General features: G+C 34.3%; 1 protein-coding gene across 1 annotated transcript; it reads right to left on the bottom strand.

Moving 5' to 3' along the window:
* Positions 1-186: 186 nt before the first annotated feature.
* Positions 187-8,051, bottom strand: LOC100810446 (carbon catabolite repressor protein 4 homolog 6). Its single transcript, XM_003545452.4, has 15 exons — positions 7,901-8,051; positions 7,427-7,808; positions 6,670-6,836; positions 5,991-6,056; positions 5,745-5,797; positions 5,034-5,115; positions 4,870-4,901; positions 3,354-3,435; positions 3,133-3,225; positions 3,012-3,044; positions 2,832-2,923; positions 1,615-2,749; positions 1,341-1,426; positions 995-1,079; positions 187-609 (listed from the first exon to the last, which is right to left on the bottom strand). Exons 1-15 carry the CDS (start codon positions 7,985-7,987, stop codon positions 526-528), a joined length of 2,559 nt encoding a protein of 852 aa, XP_003545500.1. The 5' UTR covers positions 7,988-8,051; the 3' UTR covers positions 187-525.
* Between the last annotated feature and the right edge of the window lie 17,705 nt (positions 8,052-25,756).

The following is a 25,756-nucleotide window of genomic DNA, read 5'->3' on the forward strand; positions in this document are numbered from 1 at the left end:
TGTCCCAACGATTAAGGAAACCGTAGATAAGGAATCATAAAACAGTGTTTTAAATCCCCATTGTTGAATCATCAAACGGTTTCATCGGGTAACATTATTCTGGACAAAACGACAACTCTAAATTTGAGCAAATATCATATCACCAAGACACCAACCATTCCATCTTTTAACCAGTTAACTAACAGCTAAAAAAAACAGCATATAGATTTGTATATCATGAGCTAGTTTTTATTAAATGTACACGAGTGACACGAGGCACAAGTGACACGAGGATCAAAATAAATATTTAATTTACAAAGAAACACGTCTCAGCCTTTGCAAAAGAACCTTTAAACTTCCCTAAAACATAAAACTTTAAGGGGGGCAACTTAAGGAACGGGATTTGGATCCAAATGAAAGAGTGTCGATGAAAATTGTGGATGTGACTTGACATTTTCACTTGAGGGTGTCAAAATCTGGCCAAGCCTTGGCACCACATCAGATGATCTAACAATGGCATAAGCCCACAGGTGATCGAATAAACTGCTATTTAACATCGTTGCTAGTGTCGGTACTGTCTTTCAAGAAAGCCAACTCGGTAACCAATGCAATATGATCACTACCCCATTTCTGTACAACAGATAAGAAAAGAAAAAGTTGAAAATCAGAAGTTACACATTCAAGCAGCAGTGTGCAAAATCAAGGGATGCAGCAAGGGAAATTATACATGAAAGGAATCCAGTTCAGTTATGAACACTTATGGTTATCGTGGAAACCTAAATTGTATGAAAAAAATGGTCTAGTCAAGCAAGGATGAGAGCGCATGCCCGCCCCCTGTACATTAAACTTCTATTACTGAAAGAATCCACCTCTGAAGTCGCAACCTCACAACAATAGCCTCTTATCTGAGTTGGGGGTAACACATAATGATAACGAGTGAAAGAAAAGTCCCAAAAAACCCACTTATGAACCCCATCCATCTGCAATCATTCACACAAAACTATGAAGTTCTTACCTTAGTTGGGAAACCCGGAGTCCATTGCATGGCATGTTTAGATATCGGAGCAAGAACTCTGGTTGTTTGAAGACCTTCAGACCGCCTAAGTGACAAATCAACGGAAAGAAAAAATGCATTCCTATTAACTCCTTTCATTGAATTAAGCATGCTAAGTATACAGCCAATTATTTTGAATGCATACTGAAACTCAAATGCACATATCAGCCATGTTAATGAAAAGAATATCATGCAACTATAAGAACTTTAGCAATGGCAGCAGAGCAATTATTGTGATTTTACAATTAAAAAAAGAGCACAGCAGAGCAAAACAGTAGCAGATAAACTTGAAGAATTTAGCACCAACCAAATGTAGTCAACAGTTCCCAAGAAGCGTCTATTATAACTGGTTACCAGAGGCTCTCCATGGGGGTCTCTAGTCCCTGAACAATCCTGCATTTATACAAAGGGAGATTAGTACACAATAAGATAATATGAAAGAGCACCTAGTTTACAAGTTTTAAGGAAATACAACTTTTAAGTCTTTAACTGTAGCTTTTAAATATGAGATGTAAGATGTGATAGCTTGTATATAAAAGTGAAATTCAAAGAAAATGTGCAGAAGATCCTTTTAGATCTACCATAGCTTCAGTATATGTGCTCCTAAGCTGTAAAGGGTGCTCCAAGAAGGTGCAGTCTGCATTTCCTGTTGCAGTTTCTATCTCCATAGGAGTCCACAATGCTGGAGTATAAGTAGCTTGCTCTGAATTAATGGATTCAGAAATCTGCCTTGGAGATAAGTAATCCTCCATTTCAATGCTTTCTACGGGCAGCAACAAGTTGTTGGAAGCAGAATCTAATTCCTCAGATTGATATGGCTTTTCAAGATCTGATTTCATTGATGAGCCAAGATCAAAAGCCACTTCTCCAGCATTATGCAAGGAAGATACAAAACGGCTGCCATCTTCACTTTCACCACCTATAATGGTTTTATCCATCTCATCAAAGAATGATTTCTCTTTCATGTCTGGTGGAAAGGTAATGTTGGACAAGTGATGTAATTTGTCAACTAGATATGAAGTTGATGAGCTGTTATTTTGGTCATTATCAATTTCTTCATGAGATGGACTATCTTCATCTTCAAATACACATGAAACTGAAGTCTGGCTGGATGGTTTAGTTGAAGAAATTTCTATATTGTCTAGATCTATCGACTCAAGATCAATCCTCATCTTGGAAGATTGATCATCTTCCTGGAGAGAGGTTGGGGCACAGTCAAACTCCACATGTTTATTCCCTTCAGGCACATGCAAGTTGGATTCTTCAATTAATAATTCTTTATTTGAAGTTGGGACAGCATTTGGTATATGTTCATTGCTGCCAAGCCAAGTTGCATCACTGTGAACTTCTTCAGGAGCTGAGAAGGTCACGGGTGTAATGTCATGAATGTCACCATTTACATGATCAATATGGATCCTACCTTCACTATAAGAAGGATTAGGTTCTTTTATGCTACCAACTTCACAAGAGACCTTAGAATGGTCAACAGAAGTTTCCTGAGTATCTTTTCCTGCATATGCATCACTTTCCTTTCCACAATCAACATTTGTACAAGAGTTAACAGACATATCTGAAACAGTCTGAGTATGTTGATTATCCAAACTGTGACATTTAGTGTCCAGGTCCCTCGTGTCCAACCGAGAATTATTTTGTTCAATGTCTTCTTTGTCACCTTCAGTGGATGTTGCCTGAACTGAACCATTAGCAGATATTTCACTGCAAAATTTTAAAATATTTTAACAGATATTTCTTGAATAAAGCAAGAAATCCAATAAATGTCTCAAATGCAAAAGTCTACCTAGAATTAGGACCATAATAGAGCTTTGATGCATGAATTGTAGCAGAAGCTTGTCCTGATACCTTATTCCTATCTATTCCGGACAGATCTAACTGTGATAATATAAAGATATCATTTTTTGTGTTTAACATCAAGGTCAGAGGAAGAAAAGAACTAAAGAGTAAAGAGTAAAGAGTATACCTTCTGTTCTGATATAAAGTTATATAATGGACTCTGAGACAAGATAAAAATGGCTGATATCATAAAGGCTGTGATAACATTATACATAATGACAATGAAAAAGCATGATAGAAAAACTAACCTTGGGAGTACAATTAAAATCCCCACAGATAGCTACAGGGGCATCATTCCAGAGTTTAGAAACGGCTTTAGCCTTATCAAGCAGCACTCGAACCTGCTCGAAATAAATATAAGGAAAAAGAAATTACAAGAATTTGAAATCATATTTAGACACTACAGTATCAGAATCTTAGATGGCTTCATCAAAATGAGAAAATGTTATGTCAAGCAGGCAGTGCATACCTGGCCAAGCTTAATTTCTCCCCTGTTAGGATTGTAAAGCACATGAATGTTGCAAACCACAACTTTACTAGACCCTGTCAAGCTGCAGAATGTTACATTTAAGTTATGTTATGATATACTGAGAAGGCAAAAATTCCCATGGTAAAAAAATTAATAATAATTAAAAATGAGAAGGAAGAACTGAAGGCAATGAAACTTCTCAGTTATTACAAGAAAAGCTGCAAGCATCCTAAATTCCTAATACAATCAAAGGTCAGCTCAAATAATCCCAACCCCAGTAAACCATCCTAATATAATATGCCAACAGAATAAAATACTCTAGTGAGCCTATTTCATAACAAAATGTCTTATTTCTCAAAAAAAAAGGACCATCCAAGCTTTTTAAGCACGATTACTGTAATATTGACCTCAATTAAAACTAAATTCCATTTATTAATTTTAACTTGTTGCCTTTAATTTTTGAAAAGTAAAATAAGTTTCTGAAAAAGTAAAACTGTTTCTTCTCTATTTGTGGGATAGGTGAGATGCTAGATGAGACAGATCTTTTTTAAAAGAGGATGGAGTGGAGATTGTGGTTTTCTTACTGTTGAAACAAGCAGAAGGCGATAATTTCATCGTATGGATACTATAAATGGTTGCAGTAACTGGCCGGTACAGGAGCTTGTAGGGCATTACTTTCATTATATTTTCATTATATGATCAAATTAGTCAAATAATTCTATAATGGCACTATCCAGAGCTGAGCAAAGTGGATTGAGGCTTTTATATATGGCAGCAACTCATAGTCATAGCTGTTGCGGCCATAATACTGAAACAGGTTTCCTCTTTGCCCCCCCCATTTTGTGTTTTCCAATCTTTTTTACGTATTTCTAGGATTTCTCCTCCACTTTTGGCAATAGAAACATGATAGTTTGAAATCCTTCTTACTTGTACATTCATGCATTATGCATAATTAAAAAAAAACAAAGAAGTTAACCTCTGCTTCGAGCCAACCTGTGACCCACAGCTCACCAATATTGTGGCCAAGCCTGGCATTTTCTGACACCCACAGGTTTCTGTTCCTGTTCCTACACAAGCACAAGTCTCTTTCCATGCATGTATCTGCTCATTTTTGTTTGTGTTCTTCACTGTGTTGTGTTCCTTGCATTCACAACCTCCCTGTTATTTTTTTTAAAATTCCACTCTCTTCCTTTTTTATGGTAATTATGTTTTACTGTGCTTAGACTATGACTTTTGATTACAGGGATATATCTTTAGTTCAGGATAATTCATTGTTTTGAGTATTTATACGTATTTATATGCATGTAGTATAAACTATTTGTCTTGCATCTGTAATCTTTGTGTCTAGTACAGCAGCCATCCCACTATATCATTTATGGGGTTGACAATTCCACGCCTCTATTCAGATTTGATAACTATGCATATGATACATAGGTATTCTTACACTTTTCAAAATTTAGGAATACAAAAGGAGATATATACAAATCAAATTAGCCTAAACAACAAGAGTAATTACCTGGATGGGAGAGATCCATTTTGATTAATGAACTGTAGGATGAAAACATTGGAAGGAAATCCAAGCACGTCAATTAAGGGGTGAAAAGTAAGACAATTAAAGATTCTCAGTTTATGCCAACAGAAATTGAACAGAGCAGAGGATGGAATGAAAGTATTACGTACTTCTAGTACACATAGTTGAGCAACATTATCCCTGAGTCCCAGCTTATTAAACTCAATGCATTCTTCGTATAACAGTTTGAACCTATGATAAATCATGGTAATGAGATTATTAAGTATAAAATAAAGAAAATTCCAAACAAAAGTATCATGGAAGCATCGAGACAGGTCAGGCCCCTCGACCCCCAAAAAGTATATGGGAAAGCTAATATATAACATACAAATAATCGCAAAATGAAACAGAGCTATCAAGTATCAACAAGATCATATGAAGAAAAAAAATACATAAAAAGAAAAGACCCACCTTCGCTCAAGGTATACCAGAGGAGTAATGGTTCCAATTTGTATTTTGTCAATAAATTACTGAATGAAATTACATCTTTTTTTTTTTGGTATTATGACATTACATCTTTAATATGACAAAACTCTGGCTTAAACATCATATTTCCACACATCATTTCATTGTAGAATACTACAATTTGATAATATCATTCTAAGCTGTAAAATTGTATAAGCCAAATAAATAAGGATAAAAAAGCACACAGCCACATATAAATTTTTTTTGCAAAGGATACACATAATTTTGCATGGCAAAAAAAACCTTCACAAAATTACATGTGCATGAATTCAGTGAAACAATCACTAGTGAAGAAAACAAATTCTACTATGATAATTATGAAGTAGCATCCAGAGGAAAGTAGAGCAGTAGAGAACCTTGAGTTACGCCAAAAGATTGCACAGCCATCAACTGGATTACCTGTACGCATCTATAAGTAGACAGAATGCTATTAGACATCTATAAGAACTATTATAATGCAACAGAAGTGTTTATTTTTCTTTCAAAATTTAATTCAAATAATCAATCAAAATGAACAAGCAGCACTTAACAGAAAAGTTTAGAATATGGATGCTGATGTCATGTAACCTTAAGACAAATAGCAATTCTAAGTTCTAACCCACCTTCCAGATGCCGCTATATCCCTTAGGCTTCAACTCCTCTTCCAACTCATGAAATCTATCAACCTCCTGGAAGTGATAATATAAAATGAAAAGGAAATATTTTTACAATTCTATGGTCAATAAGATTTTCCGAGTGCAGTACCCACACATACAAATCCGGAAACAGCCTCTTTGCATATGCTAGGGTAAGGCTGCGTACAATGACCCTTCCCCATACCTTCGCATGGCGAAAGCCTCTGGGCCCTGGGGTACATTATGTTTTTGGTACCCACACGCCACAATTAAAAAATAAAGATCCCATGATCAGCAAAGAAGGCCACAGGAAAATGTTAAAATTCCTAAGACATAAATCTTACCGAGATGTTAATGTAACTGAAAAATTTTGTTTAGAAACCAATGCAAAGTTCTTTTCCTAAAAAGAGGTATAATAAATGACAAGATGTAAATTTCCAACTCTGGCATTAATTATTATAAGTGAAGATTTTCTCTTACAATATGTCATTATCTTAAAATGTGATTGCCAAGTACAACATCTGTGAATCATATCACAATTATCAGCCAGCAAAACTAAATTTTACAACAGAGCATGATCATAAACTTGTTAAATGAGCATATTTGGCCAAGGTGTAAGCATTAGGAACTGTGGAATAAATATGTGACATAAATACAATTGATCAACCTGTAAACACAAGATATCAGCAGACCACAACCCCAGCTCAAAAATTATGCTTCTCTTTCTCCACTGCCAGTCCAAAATGTGTCGAGGTATGTGAAAATAGAGTTTGGTCCGGTGGTCCAAAGCCAGGTAGTCAGCCAATATATTATAGGAAAGAACTTTAAACCGCTCTGTTGAGCATAGAAAAAAAAATTACAAGCTAAATTAGTCTGATGACATATACTTCCAAAGCAATCAATTATGAGCAACAGAGAGTGGGACGGAGGAGGAGTATTGATAAATAATCAAACCACAAGAGGGAACACTAATAAATAATCAATCTCAACATTTTTATTTATGTACATTCAGTTCCTACTTCAGATTCACTTTAAGCAGAAGATTGAAATTTTGAACATTACAATTCTTCCTACCAACAACACGCCCTCATCTTTGAATCAAACTGACCAAATTCACAAGTGAAGCGAGAGCGATTTATCAAACAATCTATCCCAAAAATTGTTCCTTATTGGCGTTTGATTTATAGAATAAATAATAATTAAAAATCAAAAGTCAGAACCTAAAGCTAGTGCTTGCTCCACCAGAATTCATAGTAAACCACTCAACATTACGTTTTCATATCATAATCTAACTGGCTGAACAATGCAATACAGCAACTTTTGGGAAACAAACATTAGCCTTCACAATACGCCTAAAACAACTTCTTCCTAAACCCTAGGATTGAAACGGAAGCCACAATCACGCAGCACAAGAGTGAGGTTACCACAATGAGGAGGCGGCGGCGGAGTCCAAGCAAGCTCCCAGTCTCGATAATCTGGCGGTCGTGGCCGAAGATGCTGCGGCGGACGAAACGCCGGCCGGTGATCAGACGGCGGAGGCGGACGAAATTGCATCGGATGCGGACGAAACTGCGGCGGAGGCGGACGGAACTGAGGCGGATATGGACGGAACTGAGGCCGATGATGGTGAGGCGGCGGCGGCGGATGAGGCCTCGGATTGTAAGGCGGATTCTGATGGTGCGGCGTTTGGTTCAGGAAGCTTCCGCCCTCGCCACGGCGGAGTCCTAAATTGGCGTCGCGGACGGAGCGTAAGTGCGCGTCGCCGGAGTAGGGGCGGCCGGAGAAGCCTCTGCCGCGTCCTCGGTGCTGCGAAAAATAATAAAAAGTGAGCGTTTATGTTGGTGAGTGCATGGATGTGTGGATACTGTGATAAGCACATGTGTGAGGAGAGAGAGTACAAGTGGGCGTGAAGACATTGAGGTGGCGGTGGCTGCGGCGGTGTCGGTGGCGGCGATGAAATGGATGGTGGGAGGAGTGCGTCGCATTGTAGGAGAAACAGAGAAGGGAGAGTGAAAGTGTGCGCGAGTAAATGAGCTGGCGCGTTCATGCACGCCCGAAGGTGACGCGTGGGCATGGCTTATTTATCTTAAGATAATACATCTTTTAAGTGTTAAGAAAAAATTAAAAAAAAATCTCAAACTCAAAAATACTAAGAATATTTTTGAAAGAATAACAATGATATTTTAAAAATCAATATTTATAAAACATTGTATTATTCATATGATAAACATAAAAAAAATATTAGTACGTATTCACAATATCATTTATAAAATAATATTATTATCTTAAAATAAGTAGAAAAAGATAAACTCAAATAATGTATCTAAAGATAAGTAATATATTACCTTAAGAATAAGGTTTACTTAGTTTAAGATTTTTATATTAGTAATTTTAATTATAAGCAGGTCGAATTGGGATTTGATCGGGTCCACAACTTCAAACTGGTCACCCAATTCAATTTTAAATGGATTCATTAAACTAAAATCAAATCAATCTAATAATATTCAATTCACAAAAATCTAATAAGATTTCTTATCATAAATGATTTTCTTTATAAAAAAAATGAATTATGAGTCTAAATTGCTCTGTCCAAACACATTTAGATCATCATATTAGTCTTCCAAAGATTGTCACTAAAACTATTCCTTCAAAGATTTAATGTCACCAAATTAGTCCCTTAGAGATCTAGGGCATTATATTACCACATAGGTCCTTATATAGGACTAAAATGATGATAAAAAAATCTTTAACATTGTATTTAGATAATGCATTTGAAGAGAACAATGTAATTTTCAACGGGATTCTGATTGTTATTCAATAAAATCTCTCCATCCCTTTTTCTTTGTTGTTGTTAGCCTGTCACAGCATTAACCCAAGTTGAGTCCCTTTATCTCCATTTCCGCATTGCCTCATTAGCACTGCTAGAACCACCATGTCTAGCACCCCATATAGTCATTATCCTCCAAACAAGTGTACTTCCATTTCCAAGTCACGGATCTCCTAAATAGGCCGATAAAAAAAGAAAACAATTTTCCTAAATAGGCTAGCTACTAATTCCTTAGCTTTTTGTTCTATTTGGTCGAACCCAATACCTACGTTTTGAATGAAGTGACAAAAACACCTCAAGAAGGGGGGTTGAATTGGAGTTTTACAAAATTTTAAAATCCTAGAAAATGAAGAACTATTCTGAGTTTAGAACAAAGATGCAAGCAATTTTGGAGAAAAAAAATTCTCTACTCAGAGCTCTTGTTTCAAAAAGGTTGTTTATTTGAAAAGATTTTGATAAACTTAGTTCAGTTTTTTGTGTATTGTGAAAGTTTTTTCTGTTTTAAAGATTAACAAAACTAGTAAACAAATTTGTTCAAAAATAGTGCAAATAGGAGAAAGAAAAAAGAGTGCACATTGATTTTTATACTGGTTCAGCCCAAGCTTGAGCTACGCCTAGTCCTCGCCCTTTAAGATGAGATTTCACAAACACAACCAACCACTGAATTTCAACAACCTGCTAATACTTCTATTAGACTTTCAACCTAGCCTCAATTAGACCAACAACACTACTGGATTTTAACCTTGACAACCATTGTTTGACTTACAACAACAAAGGGGTTTTTGTGTTTTAAAGTGCACGGACATAGATTTTCACCTCACAGAGGGTTTCCACGCAAGAAATATAGTCTCTCACTTCTATCTAGCATCTATTACAAATTACAAGCTTAATACAAAAGTGAGTCACTCTCAATATAGAGGGTTGAAGCAGAAAATATAAATTTCTCACACAAAGATTAAGCATGAGTTTCTCTTGTTGGAATGCTTCAACTTGTCCTCAAGATGCCCCTTGAAAATCCATTTATAGCTCCAAAGATGACCATTGAAGTGAAGCCCACTCAACTGATAGGCTTCTGGAGCAAGTAAATAGTCATGATAGTTGTCATGAAATGATAGCTTGCAGAACCATTCTAATGTAGTAATTTTAAGGAACTTTTCTAATGAGCATTCCAAAGTATCATCAAAATAGTCATTTTGATGTTTGTTGAGAAAAAAATTCATAATTGTATAGATTCTTTTGATGAAGTTCAACTTATATGCCTTTTTGAAGCAACACAACTTCATTAATCTTAACGCATCTTCATAGCACCAAAGCATTCTGAAGAAGTTTGCTTCATAGATATTGAGTAAAGGTACAATTATTGGTGTGTTAGTGTACTGCCCAAGGTCAGATTGTGCAATTTCTTCAGTCTTCTATTATGATGCTTTTCATCAGTACTTCGCATGGACAACTTCAACTTTCAATAGGTTTGCATCTTCAAATGCAATTACCATTCATTTTCTAATATACCCTTAGTGTGTGTGACAATATGTGGAAAGTGAAGTGTTGTCAACTTCAATCTTTTGTTGTGCCCTTTATTATATTTGTGGCATTGTTAGGTCAAAATATATTTATGTCTTAAGACAAATCAAGACCCTTAATTATTTTGATTAAATGTAAACAAATACAAAGGTTAAAAGTTATGTCTTATGCGTTATCAAAACATGTTCTGCAAAGTCTACAATTGATGTTTCAGATGGTAGCAAGATGGAATCATGATCTGATACGACATTAAAGTTTACATTTAAGACTTCATTTAACACTTTGTGTCTAAGATCTATTTTGTAGAGACATTCTCCTAGGATCTATCGAATGTTATAAAGAATAAATGAAGCCAAGCTCTGAAATTCCTCAATTTCCATTAGAAGAAGAGCTTTGTTGCATAGACATTCTCTATGAAGATACTTGATTTTATCTCGGATTGGAAGAGTCACGTTCTGCTTTGGAATTCCTATTGACTCTAGAGAAGTACGATGAGCGGGGCAATATTCTCTTATACAACATGCAATAAGTATACCTAGTGGACCATTAAGGCATGTTGTCCAAGGAGATCGAGGAGTACTAGAAATTACTAAGGCAGTTGGAGCAAACATCTAAGGAGGAGAGTGACAATTCTTCCGAGAATGTGTCTTAGTTAGTTATGTACTTTTAGTGTGATAAGTGGTCTACTTTGGTCCTGGTTTTCTTTACTGCTTTGATGTATTTTGAGAGATATTTTCTCCACAGATATGTTGTAACAGGGATGTAAAAATATATTTTATTTATTATCACACTATTATGGGTAATATCTGTATTTCCCCATGACACTACAGGTTTTATTTTATTTATGTATGGAAACTGAATTACTATACATTTGCATTTATTTTAATTAAATGTAAATATATAGCATTTTTCATCTAACGCGTTTTGTTTTTAAAAAATATAGGAAGATGTTTTTATTATTTATAAGTAACAGTTGAAAAAAAAAAGACGCATATTCTAAATAAATTAAATCAAAGTGTCTTTAAGCTATATTTTCGGTCTAAAATTTGAGGTGTTACACTCATTATTTCATTCTTTACGCAAAAATCTCTCTATGTAAATTCTTGTAAAGTTTAAAAAAGCTCTAAAAAAACTTTGTTCATCTTTAGAGAAAAGATTAAGTGTTGAATTTGTTTATCCGTCTATAAAACGATAGAGTGTTAGTCATTATGCAATCAAACTAACAAATCTTCTGATTTGTGTTAGAGCCAACAATGGCTTGGAAGGACAAAGAATACTAGTCATAACAAGCTTGGTGTAAAGGTTGAGTTAAAGAGCCAAAAGTGACATTGATAAATACTTTTAACTTGCTGAAGTTAGTGAAACTTGATGATTTGTAAAGAACTAGACATAGTCTTGGTGGTTGAGACAAATCAATATAAATACTTTGCATCTTATTATGTTTATTTTCTCTTCCATTATTTGAACTAACCTAGGGTTTAGATTTGGTCTTTGCTTTTTGAAAAACTCTATTTTTTTTACATAGATTTGAAACTATTTTTTGATCTTTCATGCGAAAATTTATTGTTAGTTTTTCTTAAGTCTCATCAGATGATAACTTTGTTGTTTTAGAAAAAGGTTTTAAATTTAGTAAAAATCACAATTCAATCCCCATTCTTGTGATATTACAGGCATCATATGGAAGTCATGAATTTTTCCTTGAGTTGCAATTTGAATCATTCTAAACTTCATTTTGAAGTTCAATTCTTCAGAGTCAAATACTTCATCATTCTGATGTAGACTCTGGTACATCTTCATTCTAATTTTGGATGCTCTTCAGAGTCAAATACTTGTAACTTCACTCTATTTGTTCATTGCTTTGCGAAAAAATCAAATACTCAGATGGCAACATTCTTCATCAAGCAGATGGGCTTCAAGAAATCTTTTAGGTTCTCAACTCTTTCCAATTGTTTGAAAACAACCTTTCTGAGCATCATTCTAAGCACTTCAGCATGAATGAACATATTTGTTGCTTAAGACATTTAACACTAAAACATTTAAGCAAAATGTTAGTCAGCACTTAAACCCACAATCCTGTCAATTTGCATTGCTAATAGTTTGTCATAATTAAAATCTGGGATGTTGATACAACACTGAATCCCAATGGAAATCCCTGTAAAGTTTAATAACTTACACATATGATTGCTTGAATAAAAATTCAATTGTTGTGCATTTCAAAATCTTTGACATTATAAAACACTTCATCCAAACTACTAGGGAGTAATTTGGTGACCAAATTTTTTGGAAGATTAATCTCTATGTATTTTGACCCAAAATATACTCTATTATGTTAATGTCATTTGTTTTGAAAAGGACTTCACTATGGGAAGACAACAACATTGAACTCCTTAAACCAAAGATTTCTAGATGATTAAGCAAGGTATTGAGATTCCAATATAGTGTGAGTGAACATTTGGTTGAGGTTTTTAGTGGCAACCAATTGTGATTTTCCTCATCCATCGAAATGCAACAAGTCTTAGTGGAGGTCTGTTTTGTGGAAAATTTGTAATGTTAAGCAAAGGCAAAATTCAAATTATTGGATTTGTTTCTGTTTTCTGATGAATATGAAGATTATGCCTACAAATGTCTATTATTCTCCCTTTTCAAAGTAACTAAACTTTATCCCTTCAACCATGATTCAAGAATTGAATTTCAAATCTTTCCTTCTGTCGACAAAAATGAAGTCAAGCACCATTGAACTTGGTAAGACAAAGGGTCCAATAGCATGAAGAGCTAGAGATACAACTATTATTTGTTGTTTAAGTGTTTCTAAGAAAGAACCATGCAACTCAACAAACATGTCATGCGTGGGTAAGGAATAGCTAGAAATTGAATTTTTTTTTTAAAAAAAGAAAAAAGTAAATATGGTTGGTGTTAACATTGCCCTTTTTCAATTATATCAAAAATTGGTATTTGGATGATTATCGAAAGACGAAGATCAAAGCCATCTCGATGGTGAAGATTGAAGACAAAACTATCAATGGTAGATAACGAAGACCAAAGTCATCGACAGTAAAATTGAAGACAAAGCCATCAATAGTAGAGATCAAAGACTAAAGTCATTAACGGTGAAGATTTAGTGGAAATTTGTAGTGGTTAGGGGTAGTTATAATTTGTCTCTGTAAATTTAAAACTTGTATATTGTAATAAGGGTTGGAACATGTAACATCCTCATATCCTCTTAAGTTCATGCGACACTCATAAGTCCATGCGACACTCATAAGTCCATGCGACGTTTACAGATTGATGGATTAGGACAATGTTTTCAACCAACATTTCAATTCCAATTTTTATTTTCCTCTAAATCCTTTACTTTTTCCAATCTCTATTTCTTCTAAAAAAATTTACTATTCCAATCCTTACTTCTTATTATTATCGAAGTTATTATCAAAATTTCTATTAGAACTATCATCAAAATACTATTAGGATTATCATTGGAGTCAATATTATTGAAACTCATCACTCTTTCATTTATAATTTGTTCCAATGATTTATCTTTGATATTGATAGAAGTTTAACACATAGACCCATGACGAAGGGCTTACCAGGAGGATAAAAGGTCTCCAAAGGAAGAATTTTCCACTTTCTCAAATATACCCATGGGATTATGTTTGTTAAAGAAAACAAGTGCAGATATCACGGTTAACAAAATGGCGCACTAGGTAGAGGGGTCCAGAAAATGGATAGTATGTGTTAAATTTTTTGTTATGGCCATTAGTTATTGGCCAACATTGTTACATTTGAAATCCCATCTATCTACATTCTTAATGGTCAATATGATTAAATTGAAGGCCTACGAAGGGTAGATCTATTCATGCTTTTGATATTAATAGAGGCCATATACAATACTTTACTTTTCTTTTAATGACCGATGATTATTTATCAATCACCATTCACAAAAAAATATTGAAAACACCGGTGATCAATGGATTACAAGTCATTGAAATATAATTGGACATGACTTGAGTTTGAATGGTTTAATAAAAATGGTTATTTTAAAATCAAGACTTATAAAGAAATCTGGAAAAAAAAGATGTTTCAAAATAAAAAAATTAAAGTGCAACGGTTTATTAACAATTATTGTTGTTATACTCTAAAATCAGTTAGCATTTTCTTGCACTTTTCCATAAGAGACATCTAAAAAAACAAAATGGCAGTTTTTGAATTGTAGAAGTTATAATTGTCTATTCAAAATTTATTAATGGCACTAAAAAGAAGAAAAAGAATGAAATGCCATTTATACTTTCGGTGAAACCATAATTGGCATGGAATGAAATCTAAATTTGTGTGTCAATATTGTTTGATAAAATATGCCAATCCAATATGTTTGATTTGAAGACCAAAGGTTATGCCCCTGTAGCAAGTTAGTTTACACTTGTTAGTGATGATAATAGGGGGGTATAACCGAAGAAAAAAAAAGATAAATAAAAATCAATAATATGCCATTAAGTGATAAAGGCTATGGAAGTTTGAATTTTGGATTGAAAAGGAAATGATTATCGAATATTGGCCAAAGTGTTTCTAATCGAAAGATCAAGAACAACCAACATGGCTTTTAATTTCTATCAGTATATCAAAGTTGAATAGAAAAATATAAAATGATCAAATTCTTTGATAGGTGGTTTTCGGTATGCAATTCCAATTAATTATAGTGGAAAGAATCAAAGATGCATATCTCGAAAAGTTTGATTAATTCTAATAAAAAAACAACTATAGAGATTCAAAATTTAATACTAATGTTGAATTTAGTCTACTCGATTAGTATTTATCTTTTTCTACTTCACTCAAAATAAAAATATTGGGGGGATTTTGTTAACACTATCATTTTTGGATTTTATCAAAGATTGGTATTTGAATGATTATCAAAAGACAAAGATCAAAACCATCAACAGTGAGGATTGAAGACAAAACTATCAATGGTAGAGATTGAAGATCAAAGTCATCGATGGTGAAAATTGAAGACAAAGCCATCAATAATAGAGATCAAAGACCAAAGTCATCGACGGTGAAAATTAAGTGGAGTCTATAGCGTTTAGGGGTAGTTATAATTTGTACCCTATAAATATAGAATTTATGTTGTAATAAGGTTGGAACATGTAACACCCTCATATCCTCTTAAGTCCATGTGACGCTCACAAGTTCACATGACGTTTACGGATTGACGGGTTAGAACAATGTTTTCAACCAACATTTCAATTCGAGTTTTTATTTTCCTCTAAACCCTTTACTTTTTCCAATCTCCATTTCTTCTCAAAACTTTTACTATTCCAAACACTAATTCTTATTATTATCGAAATTTCTATTATAACAATTATCAAAATACTGTTAAGATTATCATTGGAGTCAATATTATTAAAACTCATCACTCTTGTATTTATAATTTGTTCCAATAATTGGTCTTTGATATTGATAGAAGTTTAACACATAGACCCCATGATGAAGGACCTACTAGGAGGATAAAAGGCTTCCAAAGGAAGAATTATCCCTTTCCTCGAATATACCTATGGGATTATGTTTGTTAATGAAAACAAACACAAATTTCACGGTTAACAGCTAGTCAACAAAGATACAACATAGATGTAATTTGATGAAATGTATGGCATCTTTTATGTTTGGCTACCACTAGTCTAAGAACAAAGATAAATATCGGTTTATTGAATGGGATTGGAATGTAAATTTTGAAAATCTTCCCCTCATCATAAATTTGAGAAGATAACTCCAAGGGAACATTTGCGTACTTTTCCCAGTTATCAATGTAGGATTGGGAGTATGAAACTCATAACAGCCAAAATATCTAAGTTCAATAATTGAATACAACAATATTAAAAATCTTATCTTACTAGGTGAAGTTTGCTAAAAGAATTGCAAAATGTTATTGAGTTTGATTAAACTAAAGACTAAATTTTAAGGATATTATTGAGTTTCATCCATTATGTTTTGCACTTGTTTCATTTTAGTATATTAAGTTTTAAAAGTTTTATTTTGCTCCTTTATATTTTTGAAAGGTATCATTTTGGTTCTTTCTTTCATTTTCCATTAGAAACATTAGTGTTTTTGTTCTTTTGTATTTTAAAATAGTTAGTTTAATTTAATGGTAGCTAAAAATCACCACAATCTTAATTTTAATTTTATTTTATATAACACAAACCTTTATCCTCAACCTACATGCTAATCCTAATCTTCCAAAACCCTCTCCTCCCCCCCCCCCCCTCTCCTTCTAACACCCTCCACCCTACCCTAATACCTTCCACCTCACAGCCTCCTTCACACTAACATCTTCCTCTTTCTCCATTTATGGTGTCAAAGTTGTTGAGCCACCATAGAGACAATCTCTTTTTCTATGGTACTCATCGTGCACCCTCACCATCCCAATGCTACACCGCTGCCTCCAAAAATGACGTTGTTTCACTCCCCACCACCATCACATAAGTTGTCGAACCCAACAACTCAGGTTCCCAAGAATGTTGTCATCGTTGATGCCAAAGCGAGAGCTTGCAGTGGGCCTGGTGCCATTGATGGACACAATGGTGAAGGTCTTCTATGTCAATTTGGTGGACGCAGTGTTTATTTGGGTTTTTTATTTGGATATGGGATTTGGGGTTTTATTGTTGCTTGTTTTTGTGATGAATATATTGTTATTGTTCTGAGATTGCTTGTTTAATTTGTCAGGTGAGTCATGATTCAAACCAATTTTGTGCTCGTCAAATATATAATTAAATCTTGGTATAAGTTTCAAGCTTTTCAAACTTCGATGGGAAAAGTAAACTTCTATTAACATGGAGTATGGGGTTCATATGCAGATAAAATCCACTGTGTTTTAGCTTGGCTATTTGTAAACTACATCTCTTGATTTGTGGAATGAAGATTGAATCTTAAGGATGAACAATCATTTTTAAACATTTAATAAAAAATTTATGGGGTTAAAAATTGCAATAATGTTTAAATAATTATATTTATAATAAGATAGTTAATTCTAAATATTATGGCAATTTTTAACTACCATTATGATACATTGGTAGTTTTAAAATTTAAATGTTAACAGAAGAATGTTTCAAACGAAAAATTGAAAAAGGACTAAAATGATACGTTTCAAAAACATAAAAGACTAGAATGAAACTTTTAAAACATAATGAACCAAAACAAAAAAAATGTGAAACATAATTGAATACAACAATATTAAAAATCTTATCTTACTAGGTGAAGTTTGCTAAAAGAATTGCATGATGTTATTGAGTTTGATTAAACTAAAAACTAAATTTTAAAGATATTATTTACCATAAATACCTAATATATATGATCTCTTTGTCAAATTATAAACCATTTGGAGAAAAGTTTTTGTCATGCAAATGCTACTTATTTTTAAAACTTTGAAGTAGATGTTTTTGCCTAAACCAATCAAATATATTGTATCAAACAAAGTTGTCACATTATGGTAAAAGGATGAACCAATTTTTTTTCAAAGTTTAAAATTACGAAAAAAAGAAGGAAAATATTTTCAATTCATGTAAATTATATTGATATATATCATTTATGTAAATAAAAATAGTAACAAAAATTAAATGTGCATTTATGATAATTATATAAAGAAACCAAACACAAAAATTTAAATTAGATTTAATCATTTAATTTATTATTATATTATATAAAATCTTATGATTAGAATTTATAGTTTTGATTATATATTTTTTAATCTTTATATTTGATTTAAATTATAATTTAAAAATAATTCAAATTTAAAAGATTGCTGGAATCTCAAGTAAATTAATTATTTAATTAAATGGAAGAAAATAAATTTTAAAAAATATCTGGTGCAAGATATTTCTCCAAATATTATCATAAAGTAATTTAATAAATATGAAAATAAATTAATAACTATTATTGTTTGAATTTCATAATTGGCAGAAAAAAGAGTAATCCAACGTAATATATATAAAAAACCATGTAAATATCTTTAATTTATTTCTATAATGATGTAAAATAAATTATATACAAAGGGGGAGTAAAATTGCAAATCAAGTCTCATTTTATGATGTAAAAACGGATATTGTTCCATGGTAAAAATCAACTTCACATGTCACATACATGTGACAAAAAAATATAATCACGAGAAGGATGACTCAAAGATCATAAGCCGACCACAAGATCAAAGGACCGACTTAAACAATAAATGTCTTAGTGGCAAGCCAACTTTATATGTATTTGACATAACCCTTCAGATAGGGTGCTTAATGCAAAATTTCTATAACAAGCCACGCGTACAATAATGTCATGGAGACAAACACTATAAATATGTATTCTGTAAGCATATTTAAGGAGGCTTTTGAACATAATTCGACACCACGAATACTCTGAAACTCATTCTCTCTCACTTCTCTCCCTTTCTCACTTCTTTCTCTCATTTCTTTCTATTTACCTCAATCTCTCTTATGCTGCTCGAACCAAATTGCATTTTGTGTCCCACACCGTAACAATGCCCCCATCTATGGGAAACATTGATTCTCTAGGATAAAAGGATCCATCGTTAGTGGATCTTTGTTATGGTGAGCATGCAAAGAAAAAAAAAGCTTCAACAACAGCGACACACTCTTCTCTAGTGACTAAAGCCATGGCCTCTCCAACAATGGAAGAGAACACAATGTTTATAAACGTGCAATAGACTGAGTTGACGGAAATGCTCAAACAACAAAAGACAGTGCTCTAGGAGCAACAAAAATTGATCACAGATTTGCAAACATGAAAAGAAGATGCACAAAATGAACATTTGAAACCAATGGAAGACGAATGAGATTCGAAGGCAAAGAAAAAGTGTAGTGAGAATAAAATGAGCAAGCAGAAATCGCAAATTCCACTGAAGTCCAGGAATGAAGAGTCTCTGATCACTGTCATCATGGAGACAGAGGAAGAAGTGGATTCTAACGAAATCATTCCCTTCAATATGTCATTCTCCAAACGCGTAATAGAAATTCAGGTTCCGATATAGCTATGATAACTATTGATGATGGATTTGTATAATGGATCTACTGATCCAAATGATCATTTATTGACGTTGAGTATGTGCTGTCGTACAAGGGAGCTTCTGTTGTGATAATGTGTCACATGTTTCCACTATCACTAAAGTCTATCACATTGAAGTGGTTTCAGTCTTTGCCACTGAGATCCATCAACCTATGGCTTAATTTGAGGGAGAAATTTAGATCTAGCTTTGCAACCAACAAAGAGAGGCCAAAAACAGTGGTCGATGTGAGATTAATACGGCAAGGACCTGATGAGTCGTTGAAAGAATACATTTCACGGTTCAACAAGGAAGCAAGATCTGTGGGTAACATACAAACTCGGTGTAGTGTTGATGCTGGCAAAGGATGGTGTGAGGGAATGATCTTTTTTTATATCTCTCTCAAAAACTTAACCAGGTACTTTGTATGAGTTCCTAACACATGAGAAAAAAAATACATCAATTATGAAAATGACTTGGAAGCAAAGAAGCTAAAGTTGGCCAGAAATCAAAATGCGCAAAAAGTGATAGCATAGAAAAAAGGATAAGCCACCTAAGTTAGACGAAAAGGCAACTTATAAAGTCAAAATTAAAAGTTATGACTATTTTACGCCCCTAAACGCTTCATGAGGAAGAATATTGAACGAGATCATGAAAGTGGAGTTCAAAGATGTCGACCTTAATGTTCCTAAATGACTAAGAATCGAGAACAACATAAGAGATCAGTCAAAGATTAAAAGCAACATTCCTTCAAAGAGACTCATAAACTCCATCAGTTATCAAAATACCTTCAACCATTTAGAACAAAGAAAAGTTCAAAACAAAGTTTAAGATATTTTGGATAGCAAATGAAGAAAAAGGCCAATAGAAATTAAAATAAATAACAAAGTGAGCAACAACCTTTTACAGGCAAAAGATGCAACCAACTTTGATACTAAGAATAATGAAAAACCAATTAGAAGAAAATAGAGTTAAAAGTCTTAGAGATCCCCACAACTTTGACATAAGAAGTCGTAAAAAATTTCACAACTTCTACTTTTTAATTTTTTTTTTTAGTGAAGTTGTAGAAAACTTCATGACTTTTGCAATATTATTTAAAAAAAAACATTAACTAAATAATATAAAGTCAAAAATTTCCAAGACTCTAAAGTCGTGCAATGTTATATATAATTTCTTTTTAATTTCACGACATCTACAAAGTTTATCAGTATTAGTTTCATTTCCTTAGAAGCGAAAAAAGAACCTCAATATTCAGGTCCATATTTTATGTCTGATCCTTCGAACGATGAGACGATACGTCAGGAAGGTCAGTCACTAATCGTATACATAATGAAATGGACAAACCAATTCTAATTAAGCCTAAGAAATGTTCATTGTGTAAAATTGAATAACATGATCGCAATAATTATCCATATAAGCAAGTTGACACTTAATATTGTGTCTACTTTTTTTATTTTATGTTTGTGATTAATTTGTATTGTTCAATTTATATTAATGTATTATGTTGTTTTCATTTTAACAACTATTTTTATTTGTAAATTATTTTTTATTCTTAATATTAAAATAATTTTATTAAATGAAATTAATGAATAATATCATCAAATCAAACGAAATTATTAGTTTACTTAATTGATAAATATAAAAAATAATAATAAAAATATTTGAAGCAGACATTATTCAGTTAATTTTTTTTAAAAAAATAACATTGCATGACTTTAGAGTCGTTGGAAATTTCCAACTTACATTGTTCAATTGAAAAAAATAACATTGCAAAAGTAAAAAAATTTTACGACTTCAATAAAAATAAATAAAAAAAAGTAGAAGTCCTGAAATTTTTTATGATTTCTTACGTCAAAGTCGTGGGGATCCTACGACTTACCTCCATTTGGGAATTAATTAAAAAAACCACCCCCATTTGGTAACTTCCAAATAAAATTGCCCTCTTTTGGTCAAAAGGCCCAGAGAATGGTAGTAAACGTTATCAAATAAAGGTATAGTGAAAAAAAAGCGGTGCATGGAAATTAGTTTCCATGGAAATAGTTAAAGATGTAGATGCTCAAAGGACATGAAATAAAACCAAAGTATCCAAAAGCGAGAAAGTGTTCAAAAAGGGATAAGATAGTACTATCTCAATACAAGCAAAACCGACATATTGATCCTTCAAGATGTTTCACGATCGGCGTTAGTTTTTGGAGTCTGGCTAAAATCATCAACCATTACGTCATCAGGAGTCCTTGAGTATTCAGTCTCCTAAAACACAAAATCTTGATTCATAATGCCAGGAGCCCAGGACGAGTAGGAACAAGCGCACCATCGATCCATATGCAGAAATCTCCGTTAGAAATTTCACAAATAAGATTACAAAGAGATTTATTAATACCAACCTTGGGATGGAAATATTCAACTTGCCTTAGAGCAATGTTAAAAGAGTCCCTGGCAACCTTTTTGAAATTTTCTTCCCATTCATCTGTGGTCGACTCAACTTCAACAAGTTTTTAAGCCAACTAATCAGTCTCTTGTTTAAGATGGGTGTTTTCATCCTTAAGAAAAATATTTTCTTCCCATTCTCCCTATTGGGAAAATACCCAAGTCCCACATCGGCTGCCTCAATCCTTGGAGTGCAGCTTATATACCTGTTGGGCAACTTCACTTAATGCCAATTGGTTTTAAGATGAAATCTAACATGGTATCAGAGCAGGCTCTAACCCTGGGACCTCTCATTCGCTTCCGCTGCGACAAGCACCCACCATTTGTGGTTCACGCACCAAGCCCAATAAGTGCTGGGCGTGAAGGGGGTGTATTGGGAAAATACCTAAGTCCCACATCGGCTGCCTCAATCCTTGGAGTGCAGCTTATATACCTGTTGGGCAACTTCACTTAATGCCAATTGGTTTTAAGATGAAATCTAACACTCCCTGTGCATAAGCTTCCAACTCATCGGCACCAATTTTCAGCTAGTTATACTCTTCAGATAACTTGGCAACATCCTCATATGCCTTCTTCATATTGGGAAAATACCTAAGTCCCACATCGGCTGCCTCAATCCTTGGAGTGCAGCTTATATACCTGTTGGACAACTTCACTTAATGCCAATTGATTTTAAGATGAAATCTAACATGGTATCAAAGCGGACTCTAACCCTGGGACCTCTCATTCGCTTCCGCTGCGACAAGCACCCACCATTTGTGGTTCACGCACCAAGCCCAATAAGTGCTGGGCGTGAAGGGGGTGTATTGGGAAATACCCAAGTCCCACATCGGCTGCCTCAATCCTTGGAGTGCAGCTTATATATCTGTTGGGCAACTTCACTTAATGTCAATTGGTTTTAAGATGAAATCTAACATGGTATCAGAGCAGGTTCTGACCTTGGGACCTCGTCTTCACTTCCGCTGCGACGAGTACCCACCATTTGTGGTTCACGCACCAAACCCAATAAGTGCTGGACGTGAAGGGGGTGTATTGGGAAATACCCAAGTCCCACATCGGCTGCCTCAATCCTTGGAGTGCGGCTTATATATCTGTTGGGTAACTTCACTTAATGCCAATTGGTTTTAAGATGAAATCTAACACTTCAAAGTGGCATTTTTCTCCTCAAGCAGCACCAAAGGGTTAGCATCGCCAAAGGAATGCTTTAATCTCATAAAATCTTTATAACCCAGCGCAACATGAGTCAAATACCCCTTCACTTCAACCAGAGTCGACATAACAAAATCTAACTCAGCAAGACCCTTCTTTTAGAAAGCTTCCCAATCTTCCGACATAATGATACAGTCAATCTCTAAGCCAGAAGACATCCACATAGGAGGACCACTAAGCTTGTTAGTTGGGACCAAGCAAGTCCTGGTTGGTCTTGAATCATCTTTAAGGTCGACAACTTTCAACTTCTTTGAGGGAAGCTAAAGATGATTGTGTGAAGACTTAGAGAGAGCTTCAGTGGTGGAACTTTTACCTTTGTTGGTCGGCTCAAAATTGTTCCTCGAAAGCATCTTTTTCTTGTCACTATTGTTGGCAGCAAGAAGAGCGACAGAGGAGATGGGCTTCTCCGATGATTTACCCATGATCGATTCTACAAGTAAGGAAAAAGATTGCCAGTATTAATTTGACTTTGATCAAAGAAAAGAAAATAAAACAAACAATAAAGACACCTAAACATGACTTGGATCTTCATCAACAGTTTGCAAAATAGATTTGGAAGGGATGGAATCTCCAATTTTGTTAACTAATTCAACAATAGAATTTGCAAAAGAAAGTTCTTCTAGAGATAACACTTTTTATTCCTTCCCATTAGAACTGGCTAGTCTATTTTAATGGGTGGATGACCAATAAAGTTTGAAACAAGGTTTAAATTGGTCACCATTCCCACTTTTGTTAGGGACAAATAAGTCGTCCCAACAATCTTTTAAAGGTTGTAGCTAGAAATACTTCTCTTTTAAATCTCTGAATGTTTCTTCAAAGGCTTTGAGGATTGACATGTCCTTACGACCCTTAACCAAAAGGCAGGGATAACTATTGCTAATAGACCTCTTGCCATGCTAAGGAGAGAAGAAGTAAAGGAATATGTTGGTCAATGGGAAAAGTTATGATGGGCGCACAATCTCTCAAAAGCAAGAATAAAACCCCAACCATTTGGATGAAGTTGGAAATGAAAAATTCTAAGGTGCTTTAGGACTTCAATTAGAAAATCGCTAAGGGGGAGCCACAAACTGGCTCTATCAAAATAGTTAGCATAAATGGTAAGAAATCCTTGTATGCTTAACCCATTTCTCTTTTTTCCTCAGAGGTAGAAGGCATACCTACATCCTTTATTCTACCTTGAGAGCATATTTGACCATCAATGTCAGGCCATTCTATATGGCACCCACCAACATTATTATCCCACATGAGTGGAAATTGAGGAGTAAACATAGCAAGGACCGGGGGAGTCAAATTAGAACAGATACCACAGACCTGTTTGTCAACATACTAAACATCTTCTAAATTGGGTGCCTCATGGAGTTCTAGTTTGGAGGCCATATCCCTGTCACAAATAAAAGAGGGACCAGATTCGTTGTTAGAACCAATCCCATAGCCATCCAAACCAATAATTTGTCTCCCCACCCTAACAACTTCAATACGATTTATCTTGCTTCCCTTAAAACCAATGGATTTGAGAAATTGACTGGTCCTCTCTATGGCAGCATGAGAGACTCGACAAAATTTGTCTAAAGTAGACAATTTATTCAAGGGCTTGGGAGGGATTATAAAAGATGAACCCTCATCGTTTTTCATATACTAGGGATACAATAAGGAAGCCTTAGCAAACTCTAAAACATCCTCATATGAATAAGGTTGCCCTAAAGATTTTAGGTAAGAACAACAAAGTTTTACTCAAGAAAGCAGAATAACTTCGTCGTTGGGTTCCTCTGTCAAAGGGTACTCTTTACAGGAAATATATTTCCTGACACCACCAACTTGGGCTTGAGACCGAGAATCTGTATTGGATAAAGGAGTGATTGTTGCCTCACGAGGATTCAACCATCTTCGAGGGCACAACTCAGTCCCTTTTTCCCACCACGTACTTGTCATCTCTAATAATCTAAGCATCACTACCTTTACCGCCAGTGGATATATTCCTAGGGTTAGTGGAACTACCATGAGAGCCACGCCCAAACAATCCCCTTGAATTAGACTTTCAAGAAGACATCTTCAAAATAAAACTAAACCCCGGACACCCCCGAAATAAGGAGAACAACAACAACAAAGTAAAGGAAGAAAAAAAGGGGAAAATCAAAAAGGAAAAAGTAATACACACCTCGAAGTGTCAAAATGAGAAGGAACTTAATGAGTATAGAAGTTGCAATAGTTTCTTATGAAGATTAAAGTCCCAAACAAACACGCAACAAAGAGTCTGTTATGACAGAATGAAGTGAACAAAATAAATGAAGGGGCACTAGCACGAAACAACGATTACAATATTTCAAAATTCAAAACAGTCAAAGGACCATTACTTAACAAGTCTCGCCTAAATGGTAGGTTTCTGATAGATATTTAATGAGAAGACATCCAATAGTCACACATGCACAAAAGTACCATGTAGCAAGCCAATATTGTCTATTCGAGACAATATGGACTCAGGGACAACTACTGTTGATTAAATATCAACTACATGTGCCACGGACACATGTCATAAAAACATAATCATGACAATGACGACTCAAAGATCATAAACCGGCCACAAAATCGACTTCAGCAATAAATGCCTTAGTGGCAAGCCGATCTTATATGTATACTACATAACCCTTCAGATTGGGGCTTCTAAACATAATTCGACACCACAAATACTCTGAAATTCATTCTCTCTGTCTCTCTCTCTCACTCACTTTTTTCCCTCTTTCA

Source organism: Glycine max, chromosome 14 (genome assembly GCF_000004515.6).
Source record: "Glycine max cultivar Williams 82 chromosome 14, Glycine_max_v4.0, whole genome shotgun sequence".
Taxonomy (NCBI): Eukaryota; Viridiplantae; Streptophyta; class Magnoliopsida; order Fabales; family Fabaceae; genus Glycine; species Glycine max.